The 13,976-nt window shown below is 29.0% G+C and overlaps 1 protein-coding gene across 1 annotated transcript in view; it reads right to left on the reverse strand.

Moving 5' to 3' along the window:
* Positions 1–1,328: 1,328 nt before the first annotated feature.
* LOC112210031 (uncharacterized) overlaps positions 1,329–13,976 on the reverse strand; it is a gene marked incomplete in the record, with an annotated part of 706,770 nt that continues 694,122 nt past the window's right edge. The window contains 2 exon segments of the mRNA XM_067047358.1: positions 1,329–2,962; positions 12,881–12,970. Coding sequence (XP_066903459.1) covers positions 12,891–12,970 — 80 coding nt within the window.

A 13,976-nucleotide genomic window follows, 5' to 3' on the forward strand; every position in this document is an offset into this window, starting at 1 on the left:
GTGTATATTGTATTTACTCTCATTAATTACTTTTTCCAAGTATATTTCTTATGTTTTTCAATTATATCAATTGAAAAATTACCCTTTTTAAAAAACATTTTTGAGCCCGCCAACATAATAAATATTCACAACATTTTACAGTTGCTTCATTATTCTTCCGGACCAGCAATATATTGAATTAGACATTTTTTTGTTTAAACCATACTTGATAATTTCTGGTATAAGGCGGAGGGTAGAGAGCGGGTATCCACAGGTTACCACCCCATTTTAACCTGGGTGAGGGATTCACGTTTTCATTGCATGAGATCGCCTCAAAATTAAAACTAGGACCCTCCAGGTTAGATTCGAACAGGCGACGCTGCAGTAGGTTGCTAAGATTGACGGCTTAACTCCCTCGACTACAGATGACCCACTTATTATACATTTTCATCAGTTTCTTTATGAACCTAGCCTTTTTAGCAATGCATTGGATATTTGCCACATTGACCAGAAACATTTGTGGTTCTAGTCTGAGTAAAGGTACGTTTACAACAGTCAGCATGTGTCAACAAGATATTAGCCCAGTCTCTTTGGAGAAACGGTTATGAATGTACCACTAGTTGAATGTACAAAGAAAGGAGAGTTTTGTAACTCATACTGGTTCTAGCATAGTATTTTACCACTAGCAGTCTTGCAATCACTATGTTAAGGATATAAACCTTATAGCAATTTATAGATATACGCATATCAGTGATCTTTTTCTCTCAATTTTCCAGATGGCTCCTGAAATAATTTCTTTCATATCAAGAAAAAACTTTTCAAATATCTTTTTCTATAACTAATTAACCATAAAGTGAATATGTAGGTTTAAAATACTGAAACTTTATATGTAAGTCTATCATTTAAAAAGAAATTAAAATTCTCAATTCCTTGGTCTGCTCAACACCAAATAAATTATGACCATATTACAAAAATCTTTTGTCAACAAAATCAGGTCCCCCGTTCCTTTAAAAGTTAAACATTTTATAATAAAACAAGATTTTAATACTTTTGTCTAATTCAGGATTAAATTAAAAATAAAGCCTCTGAAGCATACTAATTGGTCAAGCAGTAAAAATATGATACTACAAACAGCGGAAAGAGCTGCTCACTACACTCTGAGCTAAAATGTAGTCAAAATTCTGTCATTGTTAAACATTCTGACATTTAAACCTTTTTTTATCAACAATCCAATACTTTTAGAGAATAGAACTGAATTAATAACGTCTTACTGTTATTTTAATGATCACAGGTCTATAAATAGGATTAAAAGTAACAAGAATTAGGAGTGGTGAAAAAAAAAAAACTCATCACAGAAAAAAAAATTGTATTGTAAAAGAAATTTATTTTCAGCTATACACATTTACATAGCATTACACAAGTTTTTACATATTTTACAATTACAATGCAATTAGCCTGACAGGACAGGTTGATAAAATTACAGCAAACAAAATAGAACCATACAACATACAGCAATTTTATTTTATTTCACATCTATGATACATTAGGCCAGAAACGAATCCTCTTTTTTTAAATATTTTTTTTTATTGTTAAATTCATAAAATTATTCTCCAGACAACTGTTTACTTATGGATTTACACCGACTTAGACTATTCACATGTAGGTAATATTTATAAATTAAAAAAAATATTTATAGGTATATACCATATATATATTGAATACAATATAGAATTTAATATTCAAAAAGATATGCACGATGTGAATCTAAAAATGCTTATAAATATTTGATCTTTTACTTACTTTCTAGAATTGTGAACATTAAAAAATTAGAAAGTTAAAAGTTCTTAATAATTAGTGACTCATATTCTATGAACTTTCTTAAAATTTCAAGATCTGATCCATCCTGAGCTTACAGTCCATAAAAGGCTCTTTGGTAAATATTTTTTGGTTGAAACTAAGTTTCTTTGGCTTCCACCGTAGTGCACAAAATGAATTGGTGGTGAACACATACAGCAATATATAAATTTGATATCGAGACAATGTATCATTACCCAATACTTTTTAACAGTATATACACATTAGACACATCACAATCGTTCATTTTTTTCAAATTTAGTTCCACTCCTAATTATTAAAAAAGAAATTTAATATCGAGAGATTTATAATCGTAATCTAATGCCAATAAAAATATACATTTTCAAATATATTAAAAAAATAGTTGACCGCATGTTAACCACATCTGTCTGCACTAAAACGGTCTATATAAAAAGTTTAAAGTTAACAATTATTAATATTTATATAATTCAAATACGTAATAAGTCGTATTCTTCTTATACAATCAAAAGTTCTTAAAGCATTTTTTTTTTTTAAAACATTTTTTCCGTTACTCTATACATGCGATTTTCTCCAGTAAACACCCATTAAATCACCAAAATTGTGCTTGAACAAAGTGGCCAATAATTACAACAAGACTAGAAAAAAAACTATAATTATAAATATAACAACTTTATAATAAACTCTGAAATAAACAATACGATGTCCGCAGTCACACCGCTAATAAATAAGCAAATCCGTAAATATATAATTTAAATATTCACAATCGAAATTCGGTTTTTATTCTTTTTTTTTTTCTTTTTCTTTTATTTGTTTTTTTTTTCTTGTTAGTTCAATTTTCACAAGTTAAAGATGAAAGCTGAATGTAACACACCGAGTGAACAGTTCATTATTCAGGAAAATAAGGTAACACTGATAACATGGATAAAGGAAAAATCTACACTAGATTACTTATTAGAAAGGCTTGTAAGAAGAAAAACATATACGATTATCAATTAAACAAACAAACACATTGGTAAAGTTTCGGTAAGATGCAACCCTAATATGAAGATTGACCCTGTGACTTGGAGGTTGAAGGCTCCAAACTCTGAAAGTGTTCTTGTAGATGTTCACCATGGCCGCCGTAGGAAGACACTCGCCCGCTCTGGTCCTGCAAAGACAAACATTGATTAGTAACTCTTGTTAATTAGCACAGCTCTGGTCAGTTTAGCCAATCTTAGCAGATATTAGTCTTCCTAAACAAACAGCCCGCAATACTAATAGGGCAAACATAATTATAAAATGCAGGCAAATTTCGAAATATTGACTTATTAAAGGTTGGGAGTTCTGATTTGAAAATTAACTTGTTTCTGTAATAGTTAGCTTCTAAAAGGTAAGTTGTTGTGAGGCTGATATTATTGCTGAAGCTTGTCCAAATATTTGCCGGCAAAACTTTCGGTTCAAATGCCATCGATTATTAACGTTGGCGGATGAAATTAAATATCTACCAGTAAACTGGTCAAACATAAAGTTAAGGGAGTTTAAATTATGGATTTAACCCAGTAAACCTCCCTTTAGCTCACTCACTGACTCTTTTTAATAAATAATAGCTATTAATAAATTTGTTAAGTCATTTCCATCCATTATTCAATTTAATCACACATGCCACTAACATACATTCAGGTAATTTAATTAATTTATTTTTGCAATAATATTACAATGGCCTAAAGGAATATCCCAGCACTATAACAAGATAAACTAATGAAATGCAAGGGTTAAACAAAACATGACGAATTTGCAAACCACGGGGTCCGAGGAAATTCAGATGAGGAAATTCACTAAACATGAACTATATTGAATAAGAAGGCAATTCCCAGGTCAAGTATAGCCGGAGTATGCATAACAAGCCCAGATGAAATTTGCATTTCATTAACCCATCGAATACTGATTCACCGCAAACTAAACCAATTAAATAACATTTAGTAACACTAAAACCTGCTGTATCTTCTTAATTTCCTTTTGGTTTATAAATATGGATAACTGTAAAAAATTATAATAATCATGCAACATTATGTCTGCTGCGTATATCTCTTTTTTCAGATGAAAAAAATTAATCCATTAACAAAAGGGAGTACTGTAAAGAATATTTTAGAGCACAGTTGCCCATAAAATTGTAATATACACTAGTAGCATTGTCAAATGAATTAAACACCTGAATTTATAGTAACAATTTTTTGGAACACATACTGTTAGGACACTGGACCAGACCAGATACATCGGGTGCTCCACCCACCTATTAGTATTATTATGAAAACGAAACTCCAGTCATCCAAAGTAGAAGTATATACAACTAATCTTAGTAATCTAAATTAGTAAAGTATTTTATAATAACAAATGTAAAAGAATTTATAACCAGTAGAGTAAAGTAAAAAAAAAAGTTTTGGAATGTCTTAAAACCCCCATAAAAAAATAAGGTATTTTTTAAGACTACCATTTATATGAAAGGTAATTAAAATCACAAAATAAGTCATCGAAATTGGATTATTATTAGAAAAAAGGGTGTGTACATCTAACATGGTTGATTACAATGTAAAGGTCAATGATTTTCAAAATAATTTTATAGTTTTTTTTGTTTTTATAATACAATAATTGAGTGCCTCACTTATCCACTACTTCACCTTCTTTAACATGTAAAACAAAGACAAATTTTTCTTTCAGTGAAATTACAACGAACGACGTGTGCTCAAGCTAAATGATTAATTGATTATTTATAAAATTAGTGACTAAGGGAGCATACATAGCGTGGGTTTTCATACTAAGTATTGAGCCAATTAACAAAAGGAATGAACGCATCGAGAGAGTTTAGGGCATCCAAAATGTTTGTAAATAATACCAGTATTGCTTTACGGAGCCGCCATGTTCTTGATGTGTGTGCCAATTAGTGCTTCAAATTGTGTGAACGTTAGGTAAGGCGGATACAAATACGTTTAAGATTTATGATCTTAAACGTATTATCTTTAAATGATGAGGGTAGGTAGTTTTTTTCGAGCAATTTTGACGAATAATATTTGGTATTTAGAAAAAAAAAATTATCAATTTCAGACATATAGTTTTATTTTTAAATGTAAGTATCGTATTTCCATAGAGTAATTGATTTCAGGAAATTTATTCAGTTCGAATCAAAATATGAAAATGTCATATATATATTTATCATGTAGTTTGTTTATGTTGATATTCTATAAAAGAAAGCTGAAGAGAGTACATACAGTATTCATATTACTATCAAATATTCAGAATATAATACAAATTTCAGAAGTTTAATAGCTTTTAAAACTGTTTCAGGAACCGTTTTAACTGAATTTTTTTTCCTCAACTTTTCCAGAACCCTAATTTATTAAATCCTTGTGTTTAGCAAGGATTCCTGTTTTCAATCTCGCGCGGATCAACTAGTAATTTATAAGGATAATTATAAAATTTCTGCTTGGCACTTTCCTTTCTGTTAAATAACTATATTCAATTAATTAATATATATTCATTTTGAAAGCTTGTGGTTCTGCTTTGAAGTTGTAATTAAAGAATAGGCATATAATTCTAGGAAGAGAGGATCACTGAAAGGGGTTGATTGGCAACGGTAGGGGACGAAGATGAGGCTGCTAATTTACCCGCTGAGAAGACAAATATGAAGATTGGCTGGCAATCACTATCAACTAATTCAATGACAGTATACACAGCTACTTTGATGTATATCGCTGCCCTTTCACGTTAGCCAAAGGTACTCGCCCTCTCTCTACTTATCTTTAATATCTTTATAAATGATAAATTATTTTTATTATCATGATTTTTTCAATTATTTGTTTTCAATATTTTTTATAAACAAAGTATGAGCAGATGGAAGAGTATGAAATAAAGAATATATAAGTAATACAATATAAAATAAGAAAAAATAAATAAATATGTAGATAAATCAGATGGAAAATAAAAAAATATGTATATTTTCCATTTTAACATCAATACTTTATATGTTTTATTACATTTTATCTTTAAATACTAACGTAAATAATAGATATAAAGTAAATAAATTTTAATATTGATAATAACATTAATATAGTACCATGTAATACTAAGCTGTGATAGCCAAAATATATTGCGCAAATCCCATTAGAATTAAGTCAAAAAGTATAGGTAAGAATTGTAGTGTAAGGGCGAATATAATTGCCTTTCTAAGTTTCATACTTTATATTTTTAAGTTTTATACGATATGCGTCTTTTCATTCCAAACTCCTTAACCATCCTAACCCATTAATTCTTAATCTTTCGTCCTTAACAATACCTGATAATCCTCCGAGGCCTCTGAAAAGAAGATGGCCACGGGACCTTCTAATTTAAATTAATGTTTGAAGTACCATCCCAAGATTTTCATTTTTTAGAAAAATGGAATTTTATATCAATATATCGTATTTTGAACCGAAAATTTTTCAAAACTAGGTATAAAAATGAAAGAACTTTTCATAACTGGGTATAAAATCAACAATTATTATAAGTTCACACTTCAATTAATTCCTAAATAAGGGCATTGATTTTCGCAAAAGATAAAAATATTTCCGATGCTCGATAGAGGAGCTATAAATTTTGACGATTGAAGTATCATATAAAAGAGAATTTTATAGAAAAGGAATAAATTTCGATTCTTAAATTCTTATTAACCTTTAATGAAAGTCATTCATAAACTTGAGATGTTTACGAACTCTAGTGGAGGTAAGTCGGCGAATCTAGACATTGGGTTTTATAGATCTCGACACGGATATCAATACCAAAGTACGTTCATATACATATTTTTTTTTAATCATAGACAGTCTATTTATATTACTTCCTCATAATTATCACATCTAGAAAGTATATTCAGCTTTGAGGAATGATCAATCAAAAGTAATTTTTTTTTATTTTAATTAAAATTCTATATCAAAAACTTATTCAGTTTATTTCAAAAATATAATTTTTCTTTTGTCAATAAAGTTTTAAAATATAATTCCTAATAAAAATTTAACTTATCTATAAGAGAGCCTGTCATAAAAATTTTTACATAAAAACTTTCTAGAAGTGGATATATTGACTATTTTTTTAGAAAACTATGTTCGCATCTACTTCCTAGAAAAGTGGAAGAATTTTCTTTACTGAATTGAGATTATTATTAGAAAGGAAACTACTCCCCACGGAGTAGAAAGAAGGAAGGAAGTATAAATTATGAGGATTATCATATTATTATCACTGCAAACAAAAGTTATTTAAATCAAAATATACAAATAGAGATTAAAAAAAATGAAACGTCTAACAGTAAACTTTTGTGAGCGTCAACAACTAGATTAAGGAACCGTTTAAAATTATTACGCCAGAGTGCACTGGAATTTTCCTTTGAAACAACAGGAGCCAAAGTGCCTTCTACAGCTAGAGACCTTTGAGGAAAACCTTATTGTTACATTTCACGGGCAGAATCATTTCGGACTAGCTTGTTCTCAATGCTCGACCAAATCCCTTCCACAGCTCCAATGTACGCGGACATCTTAAACACAAACCGCCTTTTGTATTATCATTGTCCATACTATAAAGTCCCACAAATATGCTCTCCATATTTGTAATATACGATTGTATATACTACTAAGACTTCTAGATCAAGCAATATCAAAGATGCATTCCTTCAACTTTGAATAACTCAATGCTTTCTTCAACGAAATATAATTTTAATTGCGAATAAAAAGCTATTGATACTTTGAACAAACTTAAAACAAGAAACAAACTTCACTGTTAAAAGTTACAGTCACTGTTACCTTTAAAGTTTCAATTTATTAAACGTTAGGAATTAAAATATTATTATTATATGGGATTAGACTTCTCGAGTAAAGAACCAATGAGGGATCATTCTACCAATTCAGGAAACATTAGCAATTTTAGCAAAGAAATAACAACGGTAACCAACATAGCAACGATAATATCTAAATCTCTATAATAAACAGGAGGGGATTCTACTAATTCTATTAGTAGAATTCTAGTACAATTCTAAACAAATAATAATTAATAATAAATAATACTAATAGTCGAAATCGGAATAAAATTATTAAAGATTTATACTTTCGATCCACTTGGATATGGTAAATTTAGATAAATAAACAAAATTACAGGCGCTCACATAAAAGGATTTTTTTTTTGTAGTCAATGTTTCTGGGAAAATATTTTTTGTTTCTTTTGGTCGGTTCTGATACTTTTCCGATGGTAGAAATTATGTGTTGTGCCTCTTTCATACAGGATATGAGTCATACCCTTAAATTATTTCAATTGGTCACTATAATGTTTGACAATTAAAAGAAGCATACTTGTACTATTCAAGATTATTATCTCCTATATCTGTATCACCAAAATTGTCGCCGAATCTTTTTCGAGACCAAATTCTTCACCAGCTTATATCAACGTAGTGGTATTTAGTTTTATAGTTTCTCTATCTTCAATTGTCAGTACCAAATCAGGCCTTTATCACTTTTTTTTATATCCTAGAGGTAACCACCCTATTCCACCTAGAGAGGGAGGATCGAGTTTTCATTACGTGAGATAAACGAGCTCAGGCTGGATTCGAACCGGTGCCAATGCTGACTCGAAGTTGCTAAAGTGACGCCTCCTCACCTTAGCTACAAACGGCCTTGCAGAGTTGAGACACCATTTTGGTGAGGGGGGTCAATTTATATTTAGGCCAGTCCCACGGAATGTATTACTCGACCTTCCCAATCTGGTTACAATAAGTTGGTTACCTGTTGGATGACTTCTCCGTAACCAGGTAAACAAAAAAAAAAAAATCACTCGGCTACCCCAGCCTCTAGAGCACTTTACTTCCCAAAATCTTTTTTTTTTTGTTATGAATGACGATTCCAATGATATATTTGAGTAAACTTCTAAATCTCTTGGAATAATAACTACCAATTAGAATATTTTTAAATCGTTCAGTAATACACATCTCTACTAGATTTACTAACTTTTCTGGTCAAGGTGTTCCTCTGCTCAATCAAAATATTTTACCGCTTCTGGTGTTTAACACAATCACAAGTCTTTTTGACATCGTTATATAGCTAGTGAAGCACACAGTAGTATTTTTTTATATAATATTTTTAACAAAGAAAAACATTTGATGTTTTAATATCTCAATATTTTTAACTTTCAAGTTCATGTTATTTGTTTTGAACTTAGCTAATATGAAAAAATATACCAAAAAAAAAAAAGGAAGAAAAATTATAAATACCAATTTTTTTTATTTAGAGGTATATGGATTTATTTAGGAGTGTATTTTATATATTTAAGAGAATAGTACTAATATTTCCTGTATTCACTTTCGATTCTGATGTTATTCCTCCAGTTTAAGCAATATATTTCGGCTTGAAAAATTGGATTAATTTCTAATAAATTTAATCATACCTATCTATAACTTTAAAAAAATATCCTTTTCTTATTTAACCGGTTAAGTTGAAATTTAAGTTTAAAAAAGGGAAGAAGAAAACAGCATATATGTATACGTGGTATATCATTCCAGGAAGTAAATGCATGCTTAGCTGAATCAGTACTTAGTAAGCATTGAATCAGCCCACCCCTCCGGCTGGACTATTTGCTGACGTTAAACAAAATGAACGAACAACTTACAAGCATTAGATTCTAGGTATATTATGTTGTCATAATATATTTAATACAAAATCAAATATGTTGGAAAACCGTGCATATAGAATAAGAAACTATTATAGATAATAGTATTGAAAAATAAATTTTATTATACTAATTTATAATATATATTAAATTTAAAAGATTTTTAGTTTTATATTCATGATGACTCGTCGGATATTGTTGACAGTATAGCCTGTAACTAGATTAGACAAGCATCGTATATAATACAAAGAGGAATTCCAATAAATTAACAAACTATTGTATTGGGATTTTAATAAAAATATTATATTTTTAATGCCAATATAGTGATAGTTAATTCAAGCTAATAGATCCAGATAATTGTTAATGGAAAAAAAATTAAAATTCGTACTCAAATTATTTAGCTTTATTTTTAATTTTGCAAAGAATATGCTTCTTGCAAACTCTATAAAAATGAATATTTTTTACAATAGCTTGGCAGGGAGTACAGATTTTCTGAAAAATTATTTTACAAATAATGAAGATGGTCAGGGTTGCGGTCAAAAGAGAAATAAAAATAGCTTTCTATAAACATCTACTATTTATATACTACTTACTATTTCTATAAAAAATCTACTATTTTTTCAACGTTTCGACATACTTTGTAGAGCTTCATCAGGGCTGTTAAAGTTTATTATTTGATTATTGATTATTACATATCTCAAATTATTTTACATCTAAAATCATGAATTGACTGAATTTTAAAAATGAAGAAGGTGTATGTGTAATGACCATATTTTTTTAATTACTATAATGTCACGGAAGTATTAATTGTACGTTAGCACATTTAAGGCTAATATAACAATAAAAGGGTTCGTGGAGTAAATTATTATACGACCTTCACGATTTAATTCGATGAATTAAAATAATTTTATAGTTGTATGCTAAGATAAGCTTCTTTCTTAATATTTTTGTAAATTTATTAGTTTACTTTATTTTTTTTTTTTATTTTCTAAATTTACTTAAATTCATATTTAAACTTGCAATCATCGAAATTATTTAAAATGCGAATTACTAAAACAATGGAAGTAGAAAATTGAAAACGATTAAATTAGTGTCATTGTTCTTAAAACAGTAGTTGTAGTGATTTTTAGAAAAGAAAGCTTCAAACAAGGTTAAATTCTCATTTTGGAAACAATATCAAACCTATTAACATTGAAAAAAATAATATATTATAGGGGAATTATAGCGACTTAGCAACCAAAGCATTAACTTTATTTTTATATTATATTTATTATTTCATCGGTTTATTTTCTGTAGATTTAATATTAACTTTATTAATAATACTTTTTCTGGTAACTGTAAAAATCAAAATATCACATATTTAACATTACTATGATTTATTTAGTACCAATATTAACAGATAAATTAGTGACTTTATAAAATCTTTTCATAAGTTTTAGCAAGGAACGGAAATTCAAGTAAATGATTTATAATGACCGTATTACATAGAGAAAGCAAGTAATGTCCAAGTGTTAAAACCTTCTACTGGAATAGATAAAATTCCCATATCGCCTACTTCCGACTCGAAGATAAAAAAATATATATTTTAAAAATTTGAAAACTATTAGATGTAAAAAATAAAGTAGCTAAAATAAATAATGCCAACAATTAACAAGCTCTTTTTACACAATTTAGTTTCATAGAATGTGATGCTCCTATCCTTTGGTAACAGATGTACTGCAGATCAATACAATAAAAATTGTAACCTTTGTGAAGGCATCCCCTGTGTCTTCTTCCCATAAATTTCTGACTGGTCGTTTCCAAACGCACCCTGACCAAGGGGCACTGAAAACAAGTTCCTTAGCAGAGGTCACCATGGGCGTTGGCAGAGGGTAGCAGGGGGATCTGCGACTCCCCTCTAGATTTTGAGACACGAGGAAAAAAAAAATAAAGAAATAGTGAACTCATTTGATACATGGTTTCATTCTGGAAAAATGTTATAGTTAGGAGGGTAATGGCAGGGAAAAATGGTGGCGTCCAAAAAATCAGAGATAAGTGAAAAACTGCCTTATATATTCATTGCGCGAGCCATTGGTAAACCTTGATGTTAATGAATTAAATTCCGTCGTTTCGTTCTCCATAATGTATTATGATTATAAGTAATAAATATTTAAAAAGTAATGATTGAACAGAAATAAAATGGTGACGGAGATATATTTTTTTGCCCAACGTTTAAGAATGGAATATATATGTGTGTGTGTGGCTGGGGCCTGCTCCCCCTTGGCAAAATCCTATATTTATGAAAATGCGATGAAAGACTTGAGTATGTGCTGTTCAAACTTCTACTTCAATGAGTAGAAGTAAAAACAACAGGAAAGAGAAAAATAGAGAAATAGCCGAGCGTGCCACGATCTCTACCGATTCCAATCATATGTACAAGGTTTTGTTATATATTGTTAAACTGTTGGCAGGAACAAAGTTAATATATGTTATTTTAGCCTTAAAATACAAATTTTCTACAGTAACAGAATAATAAATATTTATTTTAGTGGTGGGTGATTCTGTTTGGTTTTTACTAATTCATTATTATTATATTTTTATTTACTATTTCTTGACTTTTATTTATTCTCATCTTACTATCTTAGTTTTCCGTCTCTTAGGGTGCTATTTTTTGTTTTTATTTCTTTTGTATCTAATTTTTTTTTATTTTTACGTGCTATTATGTCTCTTGTTCATCTTAAATCTAATAGTCATTTTTTTTCTTTTATATAACATATACATATTATTCTACATCTTATTTTTATTTCTTTTTGTACATTTTCTATAGAATTTTTTCAATAATATTTAAATAATTTTTACCCCCACCTTATATTACTTCTTTGTATCTTGTTATCTTACATTTTCAACATATTTCTAGTTTTTTTTTTTAGTTCTACAAAGTGGCACTAAATATCAGAAAATAAATAGGTGTTAACCTTTTTGACTGCAATTCTGACCATTAAAAAAAATACAGTCAATCATTTATATATATTGAATATTTATTGTTTGGAATTTCAGCCTTGCAGGGTAGAGAAAGTCTTGTGGCGCTACAGTATTATTGTGCAATGCGCTCACCGCGAAGGCTTTAATACAATAATAATAATAAATACAACAAATAATGAAACATATTTTAACTCGACAAAACAATGGGTACCATTGATTATTTAATAAATTTTTTTATGAAGGCAATAAGTAATAATTTTACAATCAGATGCAATAATAATGGTATCTGCTATAGATATTTTCATTAAATTAGCAACCACGTTTAAAAATCCCAGAGGAAAAGGTTATTAATAACATTAAATACAAGTTAAAATTAATTAGGAATATCTGATGCGGGGAAGGGCGGGATAATGAATGGCTAATTATCTAATGATGTAGATCCAGTCCAACTTACCAGGTAACCTTCAAAGGCTGATAGTAACCAGGCTCATCAATATTGTGAACAGGCCCGCCAATGTCCTCCAACTTCCAGAACTTCCATCTTCTGCAACAGATTATTTCGAAAATTAATCACTCTAAAACTATATATCCAGTAGTCGATAGAAAATATGTTATGAATATATATTATATATCTAATAATACCATATTAATATAATTAGTACTAAGTATAATATTTATTTTAACAAAACCTTATTTAACAATAAGTTATTGTTGAAAAGTCGATCGTCCTACGTAAAACTTTTAGTTGTGCGTAACTAAAAATGTACACGTGATGGTTCATTTTGTTAAAGTTATTTAAATAAATAATTGAATTCAATGAAAAAATAAAAACCATAGAATAGACCGTTATTAGCAAAACTGCTGGGCTGGGCCCCCTACCCCTCATATAAATATTGTATATAATTTCGTTATGTTCATTTTATTTCTTTTATTTTACTGTTTATATTGTATAGAGCTTTTATTTACTTACTTTTATTTTTTATCTTTTTTTTATTCTTGATATGAATGTGTTCAATTAGTACGATTACTTATTGCCCCAAGTTTGCGGCAGATTGTAATAATACTTATCAATAATTACTTTATAATTATCAGTAAAAAATAGCAAAAATACAGAAATTTGACTTTTCTTTGATTTATTTCTGCAATATTTAACACCTCACAAATCTATAAATTATAACTGCTATTAGAAAGGCAATACAATTCCTTACAAAACAACATAATATCGAAATTAACAAATCTAATAACAGGGAAGTTACTGAAGGTATATTGAACTTTTAGAATTAATGTAGGTATTTATAGATATAATATGGAAGGAAACCATGGAAACTAGTTTAATTTTATATTATTTTTTTAGAACAACTCCAAAAGTATAAGTGGCCATTAATACTACTAATAATAATACTGACCACTGTACAGAGTACAGTACTTTGTAGGATTGTAGAATGTAAGTTTAGAATAACAATTATACGAAGAGTTACTGTTACTGCAGTTGTGAGATAACCCTGTGAATTCTGGAACCTTCCTGTGGTCCACCTCCATACATTGGGTAC

This window comes from Halyomorpha halys, unplaced genomic scaffold, assembly GCF_000696795.3.
Source record: "Halyomorpha halys isolate HHAL.00 unplaced genomic scaffold, Hhal_1.1 Scaffold139.1, whole genome shotgun sequence".
NCBI lineage: Eukaryota > Metazoa > Arthropoda > Insecta > Hemiptera > Pentatomidae > Halyomorpha > Halyomorpha halys.